This window comes from Accipiter gentilis, chromosome 30 (genome assembly GCF_929443795.1).
Source record: "Accipiter gentilis chromosome 30, bAccGen1.1, whole genome shotgun sequence".
In the NCBI taxonomy this organism is placed as follows: domain Eukaryota; kingdom Metazoa; phylum Chordata; class Aves; order Accipitriformes; family Accipitridae; genus Astur; species Astur gentilis.
In genome coordinates this window covers 7,726,433-7,746,653 of record NC_064909.1, presented here as the reverse complement: position 1 = coordinate 7,746,653, position 20,221 = coordinate 7,726,433, and the positions used below count along the sequence as shown (strand labels likewise).

Below are 20,221 nucleotides of genomic sequence, written 5' to 3'. Positions count from 1 at the left end.
AAACTTAGTACAACTACATGGTAAAAATAAGTAAATAATCTTCATGCCTCCCTCACCTTTTTTATTTTTGGAGTTTGTGAATAAATCTTATTTCAGCAAAACACTAACCTGAAGAGATTGAGTAACTAATCAAAGTGTTCTTTTGGTGATTATATATAGTAAGTTGTTACATGCTTCTCCCATCTTTTCACAGAGAGTGTTTTCTCCCACCTTTTTAATTTATTTGCTTGTTCTCTTTTTTTTTTTTCCCCCCTATGTTATACTTTATTTTACAGCGGTACAGAAAAAAAGAAGGAAAAACCTCCAGGACAGAAAGAAAAAAAAGAGGAATCTCATTCTAATGATCAAAGTCCACAAACTCAAGCATCACCTTCTCCCCAGCCCTCCTCACAGACTCTCCAAACACACAGGCAAACTCAAGAAAGCAAGAGTTCTGCTCCAGCTAAAAGGTTTTCACAGTACCACAGTACAGAAGTAGAAAATTATTGTAATGATACTGAGTTCATATTTGACAACAAGTCATGTGAAATAGTTCCAATCTCATGATCAAGTTAATAAATGTTTGATATTTTTTGTGCTAGAGAACATGCATTCAACATGCATTGCAACAGAGCAAATATGTAAAAATGCAGTTTTTCTCTGAGTAAATCTTTAAGATTACAAAGTTTGGGCTTTTTTTTTGTTCTTTGTGATTGAAATCCTAATATGGTAGATTACCTCTAATCAGTCATTATTCTAAAATATTTAACGATGACTCTGACTTAATCCTTCTCAAAATACACTTCATAGGTTTTGTCTGGCATAGCTGAGTTGTGGAGTGTATTTTGCACATGGCCATTTACTACATCTCATAACAGCATTAGTTAAATACTGGTATCATTGCAACTCTTCCTTTGGGAGTTTTTCTTCTCAAATTACTCTATAAAGTGACTGCAGTTTGGATGTTTTTATTTATTTTTTTTTCAGCTGTTCCCTTTTCATTTCCTGCTAGGTTGCAGGGTGGTTCACTTCACTTTTATTCTGATTCTTTACATGAGTGAAGTTCTGGTTTTACACCCAAATCATAGAACTGCTTGACTGGGGTGAATGTAGAAGTTTATTTAGGATTGCCTCTAAGTTCCCACTCATTTTAGTGGGAATTAGGTACAGGAAAAATGGTACTTTTTTTTTAATGCCTTTTTAAGTCAAGGAAATGGATTTTAAGATTTGGGTGATTACTTCTGAGTTTCAAAACTATGCAGATCACTCGGTGTGGTTTCTTTTTGTTTTTTTCAGTTCATTGTTACCTTCTTGTTTTGGGAGGTGTGAAATTTTCTTTTACTGTTTGACATTTAGGAGACTGAAACAAGCCCTTAAATAAATGAAATTTATTCTGAAATTTACTGTAGTTCACAGATGATGTTGTCTTGCATTGCTCGATTTCACAGCTCTAATAAATATTTCAACTTTCACTTGACTGATGCATGTTATAACACTCCATAAAGGCTCTGTTTCCATGTCTTGCACAAACTCTTTAAGTTGTCTGAAGCTGAACTTGTGGCCTGTTGTTCTCCTGCCTGGTATCTCACTGTAAAGATGTTTGTCTGAAGTCTCGCTTACTAATCTTTTGCAGTGTAGGGAAAAAAATAAATGCCTTTTTTAGTCTTCTAATGGTTTAACTTGATTTGATTAACTTGTTTGTCACAGGACCTTTCAGCCTCCTGAGGTGCTGTGGAAGGAGCTTGCCATTTCTAAAGCTGCAGTTCAGGACTTACTCCTGCAAAAAGCATTTCTGACAGGATGAAGTATGATACTGTTAGCAGGACAGTATCTATATGTAGACTCTAGATCAGCTGATTGAAGAGTAATTTGGGCTACATCACTTCTGAAAATGTTTTCCATGGTTAAGATGTGTGTGAAATTAATGAACTAGTGACTGCAAAACTTGCAGGTTCCCATTAGTGTAAATTGGCTACAATTAGACTGCAGAAAAATTATATCAGAATTCATGGATTTAATCATCTGTAGTATTGGGCCAAACCTAGTTTGCCTTATTCATGCAAGAAGTTTGCAGACATTTTTTTCAAAAAGATTAAAGCCATTAATGTGGTTTAGAATGTGCTATCTGTAAAACGACCATATGAATCTGTAATCTGATAGACCTGTTCTGCCTCAGAAATCAGTGTGTTAAAGCTAGTGAACAGTTAATCAGGGGAAAAAACTTCTACTTTTCTTTGTTACCTTCTTAAGTGATTTTTTTTTTTTAAACAATTTATTCTTTAAGGCTAATCTACTGTAGCCTCCTTTTTTCCCCACTTTTGTAATTCATTAGCAATGTAGTAATGAAGTATAGAGTTGTTTTGTTCAAGTCTTTATATGAGAGCATTTGGAAGTGGAAAGGAATGGATAAAACATTTGGCAGCTATCTTGCTCAATTGTTTTCATTCATCCAGTTAGAACTTTTTGACTAATCTTTTTTTCCTGTTTCATGCTTCAGCTTGAAGGAAGACCTAGCTCTGCTTTTGTCTCCTGCTGCTGCTTGATCTGTCCGTTGCATACCAGTTCCAATTATTGATATCTTATTATCTTGTAATTTTAAAATGTATCTTTGTTTCTTCTAGCATAAAGAAATCCTTGACTGCTGAAAAACCTCACAGTGCTTGGGAGAGTTCAGATGACAGTCGTAACAAGCTGCTGAGAGTAGCATCAACATCTAAATTAATATCAAAAGTGGCAAAGAATGCAGACAAGTATGTATCAGTTTGGTGCATAAAAGCAAGTGAACTTTAGAGTCAAAATATTATGAAATTACATAATTTTAGTAAACTTATTTGTGTATATGCTAAGACCATTTGTATCTTTGTTTTTACCAGGAGTAATTACTTGCATAACCTGCCAATGTGATGCTCCAGGTGCCTGTGGAATCTCAAAATTACTATGAACTGTGAATGCAGGATTTGAGTGTAAATATATTTTAATGTTGCCCATTTGGGTTAGCGAAATTATGCACTATGAGTTAAGATTTATGGCTTAATGCCACTGTTGTGAAGCTTCCAACCAGTTTTTTCCTAATTAAAACTGATTTAAAAATGCAAGTGTATTTCCTTGAAGTTAATTTACTGGATTTGGCATAGTATGTGTGTTTCTAAAGTAGGCTGTAGTAGTAAGAATATACTTTTATGATTTCAGGTGGGTCTCTCAAATTAACTATTTTAACAGGTTCCTGATTGCAGGTTCTAGATAATAGGCAGGGATCTTCTTTTCAGCTTCACCTTCAGTAGGTGATGTGCTGTAGCCCACCATTCCTCTTGTGCTCTTCTTCAGCAGCAGGTTTTCTCAGTTTGTGGTCTCCAGTGGAGACCTCACTGGGGATGCATAGCACAGAGTAGTTACTTCTCCTACTCCTGTCAGCACAGGTACAAGAGTTTTCTTTTTGCTGTCACTCCACATTGTTGATCCCTATTGTGACCAACTTCTTGTCCTCAATACTCTTTGCCAATTGGGCTTACCACTTTGTATTCACACACTTAGTTGCTGGTTTTGACTTTGTTGAAATTTTGCTGAATTTGTTGAAATTGTTGTGTTGACTTTTTGACTGAGCCCTCTCACATTTGTCGAGATCACCCAGTGTGCTGGCAGCTTCTCCCAGCTTGATGTCGTCTGCAGATTTCATGCATCTGCTCATTAATCTTCATTCAGATAGCCATTAACTGGTCCAAGGCAGAACTACCTGAACATCTCTCCCACTATGACAAATAAAACTCTTCAGACCTTTCAGAATAATTTCCAGTCTTTTGATGATCGTGTCTGTAGTGCTGTCCTTAGCTTGTATATAAGACTGTCAAATACGCACTTAGTCAGGAGCAGTGCAAGTGCATTCCTTCTTCCCTGGGAATGGGAAGAACAAAAACATCTTAAATTAATCTTGGGTGTGGATATCAGCACATGTACTAAAAGCTTTATGCTTAGCCTGAAGAGTTCTGCAGAGCAGTGAAGTGCTGTGTGTGAGGGACTATGGGTTATGTATTTTACAAGTATTTTTTTTCCTTTTATGATTGGTTTTCACTGTTGGAATTTAAAAGCCCTTTGGCAGTTAAGATTATAGCAGGGTACTGCTAGATAACATTTTGAAATGAAAAAACTCTCTGACTTGATTTCTGTTTATCGAGTTTCTTTTCTTAGTTTTTGTTATGCTACTAAAATACCTTTCACAATGTGGTATATACTTCAAATTTGCTAATCATAAAAAATAAATTTTATTGACATTTTGTATATTGGTTCAGGCATGGTCTAAACAGAGATATCTTGTTTCATTTTCCTGTCATTCTGATTTTTTTTTTATAAAAGACTTTAAATGCTGCCTTTCTACAATCTCTAATGTAGGAAAAAAAATCAGGTATGTAACAGACAAGGAAAGATTAGGATTAAATGTTGTAAGAGAAAGTTGTCTGTTCATTACTTGAAGCTGTTGTATCTTAAAGTATTTGGAAAAAAACCAAAGCTTTAAACATTATCAGTTGTAGACTATCATCTGATTGAAGACTGGGTGTTGTATTGTTTGTGTACCTTGTTCTTATGCTGAGATTTATAATAAAAGCACTATTTGCGTTCAAGAGTACACATTCATACTAATTTCTTACTCATATCCTGTGTGCCCAATTTCTGAAAGAATTGGTTGGTATTGTGCAAAGGCATATTGTTATATTGCATTTATCTTTCCCAATTAAGAAACATTGGCCTAATCTGCCTGAAGTTACCGAGTCTTGTGCAAGGGAATAGAATTCAGCCCCTAATGTGGGCCCCAGGACAGAAACGTTCTACATATGCTCTGTGCTACCAGCCCAGGATATGAATTTTGTTTAGTAAGCTCAGTCTTTTAGCCAGCACTGAGCTGTAAATCAGTCTGATAAAGACATAAGAAGTAAGAGGGTTCCCACGGCAGCCCATCATTCAGTGTTTTTCAGGCAAGACTGGGAGTCTAGTTTTAATATTTCATTTGGCAGTGTGGTGAAGGGAGATTCTACCAATAGCCAGAGATTACTTTCCTCATGCATATGCTTGACCCTCTGCCACTGTTACAAAAATTTGACCTTCATCCAGCTAAAAATACTGGATGCCACTCATACCTTCCTGCTGAATTTCAAATGAATTCAGGAGGGCTTTTTTATGCAATACACCATCCTGTCAAGGAGTGGTATTCTGGTAAGAAGTAGCTCTGATGCTGGAAATTAGTATTTTGTCCCTCTTCACAAAAAAGGATTGATGTTTTTTGTGAGTAGTTAATTCCTGTTTCTGGTGAGGAGAGACATCTCAGCTGCACTCCTTTGAAGACTTTGTGTTGTACATCCAGTAATGCCTTACGGGTCCAGTTTAAATGAAACTGCAACTTGCTTACATTTTATCCATGTGTCCAACAGGGTTAATTTCTAGAAAAGTTTGTGGTGGTGTGTGCTGACAGCTAATTTTGAAAGGTGTTAAATGCTTTGCATGCAGGCCTGAGGGTGTTTGGCAGCTTAAAACACTTGGGTATTACAAGTTTGCTCTCAAAATGGAATTTTCTGTGCACAAGGAACATGCCTTCCATAATTTATTTTTAAAAGCTTTTTGTATCTTGTTGTTATCACAGTAGTTCTTAGGAACCCTTGCCATAGGGCCAAAGACTGTAAGTTACTCAAAAGATATGATGAACTGTGTAAAATAATTTATGGGTGAAAATGCACTGCAAGATTAGTTATTTAGCATCCTATACTACAGTCACACTGTGCACAGAATCTGATGAGATTACCAAATGCAACAGAGTGTAAGAACTAGATGGCGTTGGCTTGATAAGCATTTTGCGTATTATTAACAATATTATTTTGAATTTTCCCCCAGGCATAAAGATGTCATCGTCAGCCAAGGTAAATAAAAAAAATTATTTCTAAATACTGGATAAAGTTGAAAAGATTTGCTTTTGACTGAATAGTATTTCCTGTAAATACATTGGGATATATGCTTATGAAACAGAGATATAGAGCTAAAATAGCATTAACAATTACTCCAAGAATTCATCTGGAAAAATGTTACTCAAGACCTGTATAAGGATCTTTGAAATTATGGAGAAATGCCTCATCAAATTGGAACTTTAGGAAGGACAGAAATTTTTGGTGGGTGGTGGGAGGATTTGTTTTACTCTTGTGAAACAAAAACCCTTTTTCGATTATTTTCTCTGTGTATGAGCATAAATAGAGGTTATGAAAACAAAAATCTAAAGTTTTGACCTATGTGCCAGTCTTCATCCAAGCAGGTGTGAGATTTTAGAAATAGTTTTAAGATATTTTATTTCTGTCCCATAACCAGCAAAAATGTCAACTCGTGAAAAAAACAGCCAAGGTAAGAATTAAGCTATGCCCTTTGGTTGCTTTCTAATTTAGTGCTCTCACGAATCTTTTATTTGGCTTTTCGCCATCAAAGAGCATCAGTGCATGATCTCTTAAAAACTTTGTGCATTCAAATAAATATTTCAGCTTTCTTGTTATGGAAATATTTATGCATATCACATTGCAATCTATGTGGGGATTATTTGGGGGTAGCCTAAAATAAATTACTACATACACAGCTTCCTCAGAGAGGACCGTGTGTTCAAATAAGGTTCTAGAAGTCTTGCATTGTTGCCTAAGATATCAGAAAATTAAGAACTGCCAACTAAAAGATTTGTTTTATCTCAGCTTTCTGTCTTGCCAATATTACAACATATACACACTGATTAGACAAGAACAGAGACTGAAGGTTTTAATATAGTCTCCTAAAATCAAAAATGAGTCTCTTCTAAAGCGTATGTCTTTGCACCGATGAATCTTGCATTCTGTGGCTACCTGCTGCTGCTGGCTTGTTCAGACAGGAAAAGGAGCCATCTACCCGAATGTGGTGGCATGCGACAACAAAAGAAATCCACTTTTTGTGTCGCAAAACTACTCTGCTTTGATGTCCTGCAAAGTGTACTGAAGCATGCAGTTTCAAAACTAAAGCATGTAACCCAAGTGCATGCTGTACACAATATGTATCTATGCACAGAGGTTCTGTCTTATGCTTTTTTGCTGCTAATTAACAAATCTGTAGTCTCCAAATTCTGTGCTGTAAGCAAGATAACATTATACACAGTTTGATTATTTTTGGTCTTCTCTAGATTTTCTTTCAAAAAGTTAATATATGAATAGTTGTAATGAGAGCAAAATCAACTTGAATCCAATTGCTTTATCTTTTTCTAATTAAAAATTTTCTAAATTGAGGCTTACCAAAAGCATCCTTCAAAGACAAGAGGGGTGAAAGAGGGTGCATAAGCATGAGGAACAAAGAAGAAATGTTTCTTTATGGCAGGTTGCTTAACACTAGCTGTGGAATGGTACAAATGTGCAGCAATAGTTACTGTAGAAAGAAAACTAATCAGTAGTGTCGAGACCAGCTGCAATTTAGCTTTGCAAGAATTAAATAAAACTGGTATATTAAAAATACCCTTTCTACCAAACTCAACTTTTCACAAAGTCAAGTTGCATACAGCTAAAATTTCTTCAATACTAATTCTTTCCTTACAATATGCTTCTACAATTCGATGTGTTCTGCCAAGAATGGGCCATCCTTCAGTTCTCTCATCCTGGTAGCTATAACTTACATGGCCTCGATGTGTACCCTGCTATCTCTTGTGTTACTCTGCAGATGATGTGAGCTTTCACTGGATGGTGAATGAGTACCTTCCATGTGTGTCATGCCACAGTCTGTTCTAGCCCAACTGGAACGAAAGAGAAATGCAGATGACAGTGGCCCCATGTATATGGAAGACTGAGAGAAAATCTTGTTGTAGAAAATGCATTTACTAACATTTTAAATATGTATAGTGGCAAAACATAATTCCGCCTTTACCATGGTTGCGATTAGCAGGGTTCAGTCTCCAAAGATTATTATTTTTATTTATATGGACCAATGAGTGTATTTTTTGACAGCTTTTAGAGTATGTGTCTGTGTCTGTGTGTGTAAGGCTGTGTTAGGTTTTGTGTTGTTTGCTGCCACAGAAGTAACCACCTGTTCTTTACTGTAGTTGCAGGGGGTCCTCCCATCCTTTTCAGTATAAGCTTAGCAATACTTAGCCAATTCTCTGTAGTGCAGCTTCCTGTTCAGGGTAGGTGACTTCAGCCTGTTTTGTACTCGCTAGTTGCCACATAAAATCAGTTTCCAGCTGGCACCATGACCCACCCAGTCAGAAAGTTGAAGAGTTGCACAGACAGTTAACACGGTTTCTGCAGGTAAATCCCGTGCAGCTGGACAGAGTTGTCTTGGGTGGGGTGGGATGAAGGGTAGCCTTTGCTCATGCTGTTTGTGCAGGACCTTCATGTTCTGCAACCCAACGGCATGAAAAGTTACAGCTGCTGTAACACTGCTTCATGGCTTGCCAGCCTTTGCCTCTAGAGGTAAGCAGTCTCTAGCATGGTGTTAATTAAGTTGCAGTAGCTCCCCTGAGCTGCTCATTTCACTAGGCTGTATGTGAAACACTGTGTACGCCCCAGGCACACGCCTCCCGTGCTAACGATTGTGTCAATGCACTTCTGAGAAATTGTGTGAAGGAGACTCTTGGGGAGACTGTTGGTGTGAAAACTCTCAAGCTTCAAAGCAGATCTATGTAAGAATATTTCAGTGTCTTTATATGCACATAAGCTTGGCAACAGTGAAATTGCAGATTATCATAGCAGAAGGTGTTTGTGTAGCATAATAGGATGGAAGGTGACAATTCTGTGTAGTTTTGAACAACTTGCAATCGTTTTTGTTTCTTTTTTTTTTGATTCAGCTATTAAATAAATTGCTTTGAAACCTGTCAGTGTAGTACAGTACCACAAAATGTAGAGGAATGTGGTTTTGCACACTTAGTTCCTAGAATCGTACTTTTCTAGCAGCAGAAGTTACTTCAATGTTATCTGTGTTGTAACCATCTGTGCATGTTCATTATGATTTCTGTTGATAGTATGTATTAGCTATAAAAGTGAAAGGCTTGAGGAGCAGGTGAGGATGAATCTTAGATGAGTTTCCGTAGTGAAAGGCATTGGCTTCAGTATGGAGTCCCCCAGAGAGCATGCTGCAGGTATTGCGTGTGAATGTCAGCAAGACCTGGGAAATTCTCTCCTGCCAGCAGCAGCAGTGTGGGGAGCCATAGCCTGCAGCTGCTTTGCAGGCAGTCGCTTGAGTTTCCTCTGTTCAGCACCATGCCGAGACCATGCATGTTACCAGTGCCTTTATCACTCTTACTTGGGTTGAATTGCACCTACTCCATGTTAATGTTGGGCCTGAGCTTTATGCATCTGGGTATATGCCGAAGCAGGGTAATACAGACAGGAACGCTTCGGTGATGCCAATCCACTGCGGGAAGTATTATACACACTTCCATACGTTTGCTGAAGAGGTTTTGGGGGGGTTGTTTTTCAGCTTATTTTTGAGCATTTGTTTGTTTATCATTGTAAACAGGGGCAACCTTTTTACAATAAAATCCAGTACTAAGGAGGTATTAAAATTCTGTGAAAATCCAATAAAGCTATGGGTGGAATGAACAGGTGCTGACTACAGCCTTACAAGGACACTAGCTAAAGTTATTCTTTTAAATTCTTTACCAGCAGGTGTTTATAATTGCCTATAAAAGCCATCTTGCTTTTCACTTCAGCAGAGACATTTTTAAAGTATTAATCATAAAGCATTCATATTTTTATACCCAGAAGTTAAAGACCTGGCTTATTTGAAGATAAAAGTAATTTTTTTCACTGAGATTCCATGTTTGAGTTTGGTTTTCAGTGATAGCAACTCCATATATGAATCACTTGTTCACTTATTATAAAGTAAGAGACACTTTAGACGTTTTTGGATGGCAATAAAAAACATATGTGAAAGAATTAATGAAAAACGTTCGCTGCATGCCTCAGTTTGTTTCTTTTTAGATTGTGCTTTATTAGTTTCCAGTACTTTTTCTTCTGTTAGTTTAACTGTGCTGTAGTTCTAGCTTCACAGAACGGGGCGATCGTGAAGCACACAATGGAAAAATCTACCCTGCTCCAGTGTGTCCTGTCCATGGAGAGTGCGTAATTCAGTAACTACCTCAGATCAGTTTTTTCATCAGACACAGATTTTCTGTCAGATGTTTACTGAAGGTGCTCACGTACCTGAGGGCAAATGGACACCCAGTCTGTCTCATTATTATTGGGCTGCTTGCTCTCATTCAGGCATTGTGCATATTATTAAAAACCATAGATACTGTAAGAAAAACAGACTGGTATTTGGGAGGTTTTATCATTGATTCTTGGTGAAATCAGGATTTTATTATTTAAGCAGGAAGCATTTAGATACAGTCTTATTGAGTTTGTGTCCAGTACTTCTTGTAGAGTCTTCTTTTTTTTTTTTTTAAAAAAAATAAAAGGCTAGAGTTTAATATTAAACTTGAATTATTTCAGTGCAAATGGTAACTGTTGTTAGTACCTAGATTCTTAATGCCAAAGCGGGGTTTTAACTATGATTTACTCATCAAGTTATATTAAATTAATAACCGATGATCTATTAAGAAATCACAAGGCAAAGATGTAAAATCATTCCACACTGAGGCAAACCTCTTGTCTCATTTGCTTTTTTTGACTGTTGGTTTGCAGTGCACCAGCACTCAATAGCAACAGTGCATGTCCGCTTGTCAGGTTCAGCAAGCATTGACATATAGCTCAGGGAGAGAGATGGCAGACCTGCAGTCGCATTTTAATTCCACTGTAACTTAAAATGTAATGGTCTGGGCACAGTGGCTGAATTTGGTTGTATTTGTCTCCGTGCTGTTAGCACTGGTTTAAATTAGAAACAGGCTTTTAAGCCTTTGTTCCTCAGGTTAGTGGTCCTACAGAGTTCTTGGACACAGGCCTGAAAGCAGAAAGCTTGTGGGAAAGAAGCTATTTGTAGTATTAAAAAGCATAACTTCACTGGTCAAGCAACTAGAAGGTGAAGACAGATTAATAAATGTACTCTGGATGTGGTAGTTTATTGTATATTATTAGAGAGTTCTGCTTGGCCAAGCTAGTTGGAGTCTTTTGGGGTTTTTCATTTGCTTGTAATTCACATTAAGGGTAAGATTCACATGCTAAACACAAGTAGAACTGAGCTGAGGGTTTTGATGCATCAGTCCATGTTCCTCTTTCAAACTAGATGGGGTGGGACCTATTGAAAAATAGTCACTAATAATTTGTGAGATAAGATTATTGTAATGATTCCTTAAGAATTAAATTTATAACCATGTAGAAAAATAGATAATTTTGTTATTTATTCAATATTATCTACTCTGTGTGTGTGTGTGTATATATGTATAATCTACTGCATGCTCATTAGACTTCCCATTGTGCATACTCTTGCTAGCTGAAGAGCAGTTAATTACAGCACAGACTTGGGGGGCTACCTCAGGGTCTGTCTAAATAATGAGGAATAGTGTGATATAAAATAGGTTCTAATATTTTCTCCAGTTTTTTTGAAGAAATCACTGAGGATGAGGGCTTCTCACATGCTTCCAGGAAACTACTATGTATTCCTTGATTTCATTTTCAGGCATGTTTTTTGGAAACTAGGAGGATTTTGGGTTTGTTATGTCACTGCCTTCAAATTTCTGAAGGATCTAAACAGTAGCTTTCAAGTCTCCTGAATTGCTCTTCTCTCTAGATACTTGAGTTAATCTACAAAGACTTCTTTGATCTTTTTTTTTTCCTTATCCTATCAGTTCCTATTATTTTTATTATTTTCCTCTGAAAACCTTCCATATTCCCCTAAGAATATGATTCACAGAAAGTAATAAAATGCTTAAGTGTCATTGCATGAGTCTTTCTGGACTGACTTCATAGAAGCACTAATTTCAGCCTTTCAGATGGTTTGTATTGCCATATCTTTGCTGTTTGTTATCACCTGCAGTGTTTTGCATTGGTCTTACCTTCCAGCTTGCTTTCCCTGAATTGCTGGGCTTTGAACTTTCTTCCAAGAGCAAATTAATAGGCATTGTTTGCAGTTGAATTTTATTGTTACCTTTGTGCTGCTTTTTCTTTTTGTTTTTTTGTTTGTTTCTTTCTTTCTTTTTCTTGTATAAGGCCCAATTAAAAGCTTATTTATGTTAATGGGAATCTCATTTTGATACAAGGAGGCTTTGCAGAAAATGTTCAGCCACTGTCTACTGTCTCTCTACAATTCTTTATTTGCCCCTAGTTTTAGTCCTGGATTCTTGGGTGTTGCATGATTTACCAACAGTTTCCTTGCATGCAAGCTAAGTATGCTGGCTTAGAGTGTCTGTCAATGAAGAAGATGCACTTGTTTCCTTGTAGATCAGGCAGGGTTCTAGGGTTCCCTCTCAGTAGCAGCACCTTGTTTCACCGACATATTTATTCCTCTCTTCTCTAGCAAGCTATAAACTTTCAGAGAACCCATAGCAGATCTCTGGTTGCTAACACCTGCCTCCAGGCTGTTGGGACGTATTTGGCTTAGTGTTTACATTAATGAACTTAACACAGGAAAGTAGGAGCACTGATGAAATTTCACTGATGACATGAAGCTGAGAGACCAAACTGATATAGTGCAAGCTGAGATTTTAATATAGTAAGACCTAGATGTTCCTGTGGCCTAGACTAGTATAAGACAAAATTAAATTAATCAAAGTGAAAGATCATACATGCAGGAGTTGCTGGCAGTGTTTTAGCTATAAACAGGTTGTCTGCCAGAATTAAATGTTGAGGAAAAGGGCTCTAACATGCTAGTTAATCATACAAAGATTGAACTACTCACTTGTTAGAAAAACACAAATGCAATCCCAGGATTTATCAGAAGCAATTGTAATGGAGATGTGCAGCCTTATGGAAAATGTTAATGCGTCAAACCCTTTTAGGTTCTCCTCTGTAACACTGCATGCCGTTGTAGCCACCCACAATCATAAAAGGCAAATTTTGTGGTGATGTGGAGACAGACTGAAACCTTACCACAAAAAAAGAGAGTTAAATAGCTGGATGTTTTTATTTTTGCAAAATGAAGGCTGGGAGGAGGAAGGGCATGATTGCTGTTTTCATGCTCACCTGATGCACTTCCAGTCAGCAGATGGGCAGACCTGTGCTGAAGTTAACAGCCATGCTGTCACACACACAAAAAGCAAACAGCCTGGCCATACTTTTGTGGTTGCCTGGAAGTTGAGAGGTTCCCAACTGTTAGGAGAAGGAGATTTTTGGATGGTATTCCAAAATCAGCAGAGTGTGTTTGTATGTATCCTAGTGACGGCCGAGTCTCTTCTGTCTAAAGGAAGTGCTACAAGTACCCTGCTCAGAGTAAAAAACAGAGTGATGCAGGTAGAGAGAGTGCACTGCGGGGAGTGCTGTGCATCTCTTGGGCAGGGCTTAAGCTTGGCTCAGCTGTGATGTTCTTCCAGCTCGTGACATGGGTTGGCAGAGCCTCGTGGCTGATAAGCACTCAAATCCACCTTTAGGTGGGCTCTTGCCAAGTCACTGGGCTCTGTCTTTGTGTCACTCTTCCTGACTGATGTTTTGTGTCCCTTCAGCTGACTGGGGCCACAGCGCCGTCAGACGAAGTGTTTCTGCATCTTTGGGGCTGAGTTAATAACTTCCCCAGACCTCCGGGCATCCCACAGACAGCTGATACCTGCATGGAGTTTGCTTGGGTCCAGCACACCCAGAGGGCTGCCATGTGAGGCTAATAAGCCTGAGCCAATCCTGGGGGCAAAAATTGGGAGTGCTGGTCATGTGTCCCCTGGCACTTGTGCAAAGAGATTGTTGAGGCTCCAGAGGTGAATTATTGCATAGCCAAGCAGAGTTTGGCAAGGGCTGTGAATGTGAGCTCAAAGCTGCACAAAAGCAGCTACAGCTGTTCCCAGTGAAGAGCTGACCCCTGAAGCCAGAGCACTGCATCCACTTGATGCTGCCTTTTGTAGCAACCCTGGGCCCGAGCTATTCCTTTTTGTGTGGCGTGGATAAGCCATGGCACCTGGGTGTGCTATCTACAGAGCTCCAACTGTACTTACAGGTTGGTTTGATCCATATTTGAAAGGATTGATAGGATGTCTGCAGTTGCAGATTAACTCAGCAAGTGCCAAGTTCCTTTCAGGTATGCCCTCCTGTCTCCTCCCCCCTGACCCCCAAATGCTTCTGCACAGTGGGTAGCGGGGTTTGAACATGTCTTTATATGCTGTAGAGAATTTTTACTTTCGTACCTACTGTTTTCAGGCAGGTAGATACCAGAATTGTTGAGGATTTTTTGTTTCTTGGGTTTTTTCTTTTCCTTTGCTTGCTTTAAAACTTCTGACTTTATCTCCCCTATACTCTCTTACCTACGTACCTGATATGGGATGACCAAGGCTCTTTTCTTCCAGAAGATCAAGTGAGGGAAAGAAAAAGTCTTGACATACTGCTTTGTACCTGGAAATAGTGAGAATGCAGGAAAGAAACAGATAGTCTAATGCTCTTGAACATTCAGTTGAGCCAGTATGCTATGAAAGAGTTAAATCACTGGTTTTCTTAATTTGCAAATACCAGAATTTGGCCTGAGGCAATTAGTTTCTGTTTGAGAATCGTTTTGTTGATGTGCTGCCACCCTCTCCAGTATTTCAAAAGATTTTGACATTAATATTATATCTGCCCTACAAGTTATTTTGACAAAAGGAAATTTACAGTCTTAGACAAAAATCTTTCAGTGGGTTGCCTTTTTTTTTTTTTTCTTTTTCTTTTTTAATCCTTCCTCTTCTGTCGGGAGAGGCTTAATCAAGTTATACCTAGCCTATGTCTCTCTAACAAGTGTGTTAAATACGTATCTTCAAAGGTAATCTTGAATGACATGCAGCTAGCTAATAAAAGCAAAAATTTTCTTTCTTTAACGGGGAGGTTCAGAGAGCCAGTTTGTATCTGAATGTCCTGCAGATAATCTTTTCCCTGAACTCCAGGAGAACCTCTTCTCTTCTGGCCAAAGACTTGACTGAATTCCTCTTGGACTCTTCATCTCTCATCTGCAGAGTCCAACAGGTGCAACTGCCTCCATCCATATGAATTTCAGTTGCAGCTTGTCTCCACTGTTCTAAGCAGCAATGAGAAATTTGATCCTAAATTTGTGGTGTCATTTTGCACTGGTCTTGTGGAACCAGAAGTGCCAAGCTCAGCATCAAATCGAGAATTTGACTTGCATAAATGAATGGTCTTTTCTAAATACCCCCAGGCTACTCTGTGCTTAAACTTATAAGAGTGTGAGTGCCAGATTTTAATAGAAAGATCACTATTAATATATTACTCTTGGTTTTGGCGAGTGTTGTTTTATCTCTTTAAAATACATACTATAAGAAAATATTTTGGTGGAAAAATGAGACATGTAACTAGTTTGGAGTAATTATCTAAACATTTTTGTTAAACTAGTGACAACACTGATCTTTAGCTTTTCTCAGCAATGCAATTAAGCAATGCACATTTGATAAAATAACTATTGTTTCTAATGTAGCTATTACAAAGTGATTTTCTTTGTTCTTTGATATTTGGTCTGAGGCAAGTTTTCTGCTGTTGTCAGTGGATGGACTCACACGGTTCTTGTTCAAAGGAGCTGTATTAGTTCTTAAAAGTGGGTCAACTGTTTTGCATCTTCTCAGTATTTGTTTCTTTGATACTGGACTTAAATGGCTCAACTTCCATTATATTAGTATTCTAAATAAGGAAAAACCTTTATGCATGTGTTAGTTTTACATTGCTCAATTTTTACAATTTCTGTTCAGGAATTATTTTTGAAGCCTGTGGGATTTTTGCACTAGCTTTCAGTTGTATTTGGACTGTTGTAGGAGAATTCCTTTACGTTGCCTCCAGCACAGACTAAACCTACCATCAGGGTCTAAAGCGACACAAAATTCAAGGAAAATGAATTCTTGGTCTCAGAAGGTTGACGTGAGCACACGAAAAGTGGAAAAGGAGTCACACTAATCGTATCTTTTAAGTCTGGGAACTTGGTAAATTTGATAAACTGTGATCTGTTTCATCAAACAAAAAAAAAGTTAAAACTGTTAAGCATCAAGAAATCAAACTACAGTGTGTTAAGAGGAAAACCAAAAGTTTTTGATGAATTAAGCCATACGTGTTGTGAAATCTTCAAAGTGAGTATCATGCACCTAGCAGAATACTTTTGACTAGCTTATGTTCAGGTACTTGGATTCATTGACCTACCTAAGTTTGAGCAGTGCTCTGACAAGTGATGTTAAAACCACGCAAGTGGTTTCTTTGGCTAGGAGTTACTGAATAAATTTATATGATTTGGTCACCATAGGTTTTTCCTATATGTGTCAATGCTGTCCAAGTCATTGCTGTGTGCTAGGATCATCACTGCTGTGTGTTCAAAGCTAGTGCTTTCCAGTGTTTTCAGAGCTGGGGTGATATTCCACAGAATTTCACACAACTCTGGTAAAATTCTCTATGGTCAGAAATACTTCTTTTAAATAACCTAGAATATTCACCATATTTTTTCATTAGACTGATGACTGTTGGTCTTCTGTCTTATCTAGCTGTAGAAGAAAGACCTTGAGTGTCAAGAATTCATTTCCAAACTTTGTGCAAGACTGCTTTATGTCTTTGGTGGATGAAAACAGTTACAGGTTTTTCCTGTCGCGTTCTCTTCTGACTGCAGTAAGGCAGAGTATGTTTCTGCAGTCTGTATAGTAGGGATATTTCAAATTCAGAGAAGGGTAGAGACCCTGGCTTAAGATTGGTCTTGTTCACAATTTTGATTATTTCTCAATCTTTGCATCTTCTAAAATGTTTCTGTAAGCAAGAGACTATTTTGGAGTCTACATTGCTTCTGCTGTCACTGAAATGCTCTGCTTTCTCTTGCCTTTTTAGATCTCCAAGTTTGTCTTGAACTGTTAAGCTATAATTCTGTGGGAATAAGTCTGAGTTTCTCATAATTTCAATTATAGATATTTTAGGGAATGCAAAACACAGATTACACATTCATGCAGTCTGAGTAATAATATTGCGCCTAATTGGGCAAATATTTACAAGCATTCCCTGGGCATTTACAGGGAAGTCTGTCTCGTGTTTGTCTTTTGAAAGAAATATAATAGTAATTATTTAAAGATCGTCATTTTAGAGCTCAATATTGGTTGCATCAAATGCGATGAGAGATTTCTTAATACTGTATTGCTAATTCACAGCTATTCTACTCCAGTCCTACTCAACTCTTCACATTTTGGTTTGAGACTCTGAGTTCCCTCTGTCTCCTGTGATTTTCAAAACTCATAAAAAATACCGTAGTTCCAGATTCACAGTAGAATATTATATTACTTTGTATTTGTGATATTAGTTACATTAACAATGGATATTAATTACTAAAGAAGTTGAAGAGTGATAAAAAGTTGCCATTTCATTGAGGCAAAATTAGTGAAATACTTGGATCTTTGTGATCAGTGCTTTTTGAAATGAAACTCGCATGTCAGCAGCAATGGAGTCTGGCATTAATTCTTGTGGATTTGAGGCCTGATTTAACCATGATTAAACAGCGTGGGTAGAGTGTAAAGGCTTTTAAAAGTCTCCAAGGACTTTTCTAGCCATCTGAAGTTAGAAAATTTTTATTGTCATTGTGTGGAGGGAAGACTCCTGTAGGGCATCTAATATACTAGTTGCAATCGTGTATTCCTTAAATCCAGATGCCTTATCTTCCAATGACTAGCTGATTTGTTTGACCAAGCCACTCAGCTACTCTGTAAATAGTTTTCTCCAGTGGAAAACAATTTCATGTTCCTTGAAAAGGAACTCCTAAAAGGTTGTGAAGTGCTCAGATGCCCCAACAGATTTACATGTATTTTGCCACAGCTGTAGACAGTGTTACAGCTGGAGTCATTAGGAGCTGTTGCTTCTTTCCATTCTTCAGGATATGATGCAATGTGCAATAGCATGCAATTAGAATGATTTCAATAAATTAATAATTCAGGTTAGTGTATTAGTGTGTGTGATGATACATAACTTCAGATGATATTCCTCAGCAAAGCTTTTGACACTTTTTCCTGCAGTATCCTTGTGTCTTAGCTTGGCCATTATGGTTTGGATAGGTGGGAAGCTAGGTGGCTAAAAGAATCAGCTTGGTGGTTGGCCCCCGAGGGTCATGGTTAATGGGTCATACTCTACCTGGTGGCCAATAGGTAACAAGTGGAGTCTGCAGGGGTTTGTCCTGGACCTGTCCTGTTTAACAACTTTAGCCATGACCTTTTCATGAACGAGTGCTTTGGACTGCTTAAGCAATCACTGTCAGTGGTATTAGCAAAAGTGATTTAATAGGAATTTATAAAAGCGCAACTTCACAAAGTTCGATGGCAAAGTTCACTCTATTACTTAATAGATGAAATGGATGAAACGTACAAAGGAGAATCAAGTTAGAATCGAACTAGAATTTTTTGTACAGAGACTGAAGACGCAAAAGGCTGAGAGAAACACACAAAGGAAAATCGAGTTAGAATTGATTTTTCATGATTTACACAGAGATGTAAAAAGGTAGGGGAGACCCTCTGTTGAGTCATGAGGTTCAGAGAAGACCCCCTTCTTTCTAAACTCCTGATGGAGCTTAGGTGTGGCTGGATCCACTCCTAGTCCCAGACTTGGGCAATGGTTTATGTCTAAAGGGATTATGTGTGTGGCAGCCATCTGAGGTTCATTCACAGTTTGAGGTGAATCACAAGATTTAGTAGAATTTGATCATTTTAACATTTACAAAGTGATTCAGTAGAATTTACTACAATCACAACAGTGACTTGGTTATAAAGGGCAATATTTATACTATACTTGCTGTAGAATACCTGGGTCAACTCACACACACATGAAGAGAGAGAGAGAGAGAGCGCGCGATATAAACAAAGGTATACCTGTTAAAAATTCCCTTTGAGTTCAGTGAAATACCCATGTCCAACGTCTTGGCATTTTCTCAACAGGCGAAGGGGTTGAGCCTCAAGGAGTGAAGGGTATCAGCCCAGGTCCTGTTGTCAGCTTTCAGCAACGGTCCTCCAATGTTCGCAAACTGGAGAGTTCGCGAGCGGTGAGAGGTGTCCCCCTCAGAAGGAGGTGCTGGTCACAGCCTGCTGTGGTCCAGGAGAGCTCAGAGGGCCTCACTTAGGACCACTCTTTATGGGTTCACAAGATGATTGGCTTTAGTCATCAGCAAATTACTGGGATTCCAGTAACCCTGGTACCATTTCACAAGAGTCACTCAGATAAGGGAGGTTCCAAGTCTGCCAGGGGACGACTAAGTTTCAGATAAGGGATGTTCCAAGGCTGTCCGGGGATGACTGATTATTCCTGTTCCCACTCCCCACCTTAGCCATGCAAGAGTTCCTGGTACGGTCAAGGGACGCTTAACTGCCCAACTCACTACACAAAGGCTAAGGTCCAATGGGAATTCCTGAGATGGTAGAGCAGCCCAGGATGGTGGGGGGAATGCACCACCACAGACCTGGAGCAGAGAACACAGTACACTCTCAAGTTTGCTGAGGACAGCAGACCAGGGCCCCACTTAATATGCTGGAGGGTAGAGCTGCCAGCCAGGGGTACCTGGGCAGGCTGGAGGGATGGGCCTGCAGGAACCTCACAAAATTACGCAGGGACAAATGCCAAGTCGTGCACCCGGGGGAAGGAAGAGCCCCTGGCAGGGATACAGGCTGGGGACAGAGGGGCTGCAGGGAGCAGCTCTGCAGGAAAGGCCCTGGGGGTGCTGGCAGACAGCCAGGTGCCAAGAGAGGTTGTGCCATCTCCGTGCTTGGAGGTTTTCAAGGCTGAACTAGGCAAGACCCTAAGCAACCTAGTCTGGCCTCGTGGCTGAGCCTGCTTTGAGCCAGAGATTGGATTTAAAGACTTCCTGAGATCTCCTTCAACTTGGAATACCTTATCCTGTGATTTTATGTCTACTTATTTATTCAATTTCAGATTTTAATTTGAATTTGAAATTTGCCTTTGTAATTTCATTTGCATGTCTAAAATGATACATGCTTAGTCTGTTCTATCACAAATTCTACTAACACTTACTGTGTGTGTGCGCGCGCGCGCGTGTGTGTGTTAGTGTTCTGTCTAAAAAAAAGTAAAAATCTGGGCCTTTACCAAGCTCACATTTCAAAAATAATTGTTATATTGCAAGTGTTATTTGCATTTCTGTGCTTATTACTGGTTTCTTTCATGCTTATTTCTTGTGTAAACTTGTCACGTGATTAATATGCTTTTTT

General features: G+C 38.6%; 1 protein-coding gene across 7 annotated transcripts in view; it reads left to right on the top strand.

The window, feature by feature from the left end:
- EML4 (EMAP like 4) overlaps positions 1–20,221 on the top strand; it is a 169,913-nt gene that overhangs the window by 109,925 nt on the left and 39,767 nt on the right. For 3 of the 7 annotated variants that reach the window (XM_049834010.1, XM_049834004.1, XM_049834009.1), the window contains 4 exons: positions 276–449; positions 2,601–2,729; positions 5,854–5,879; positions 6,319–6,351. In XM_049834010.1, coding sequence (XP_049689967.1) covers positions 276–449; positions 2,601–2,729; positions 5,854–5,879; positions 6,319–6,351 — 362 coding nt within the window. Of the gene's footprint in view, positions 1–275; positions 450–2,600; positions 2,730–2,922; positions 2,943–5,853; positions 5,880–6,318; positions 6,352–20,221 lie in introns of those variants that run through there. The other 4 variants (XM_049834005.1, XM_049834006.1, XM_049834011.1 and 1 more) reach the window with 4 other exon arrangements.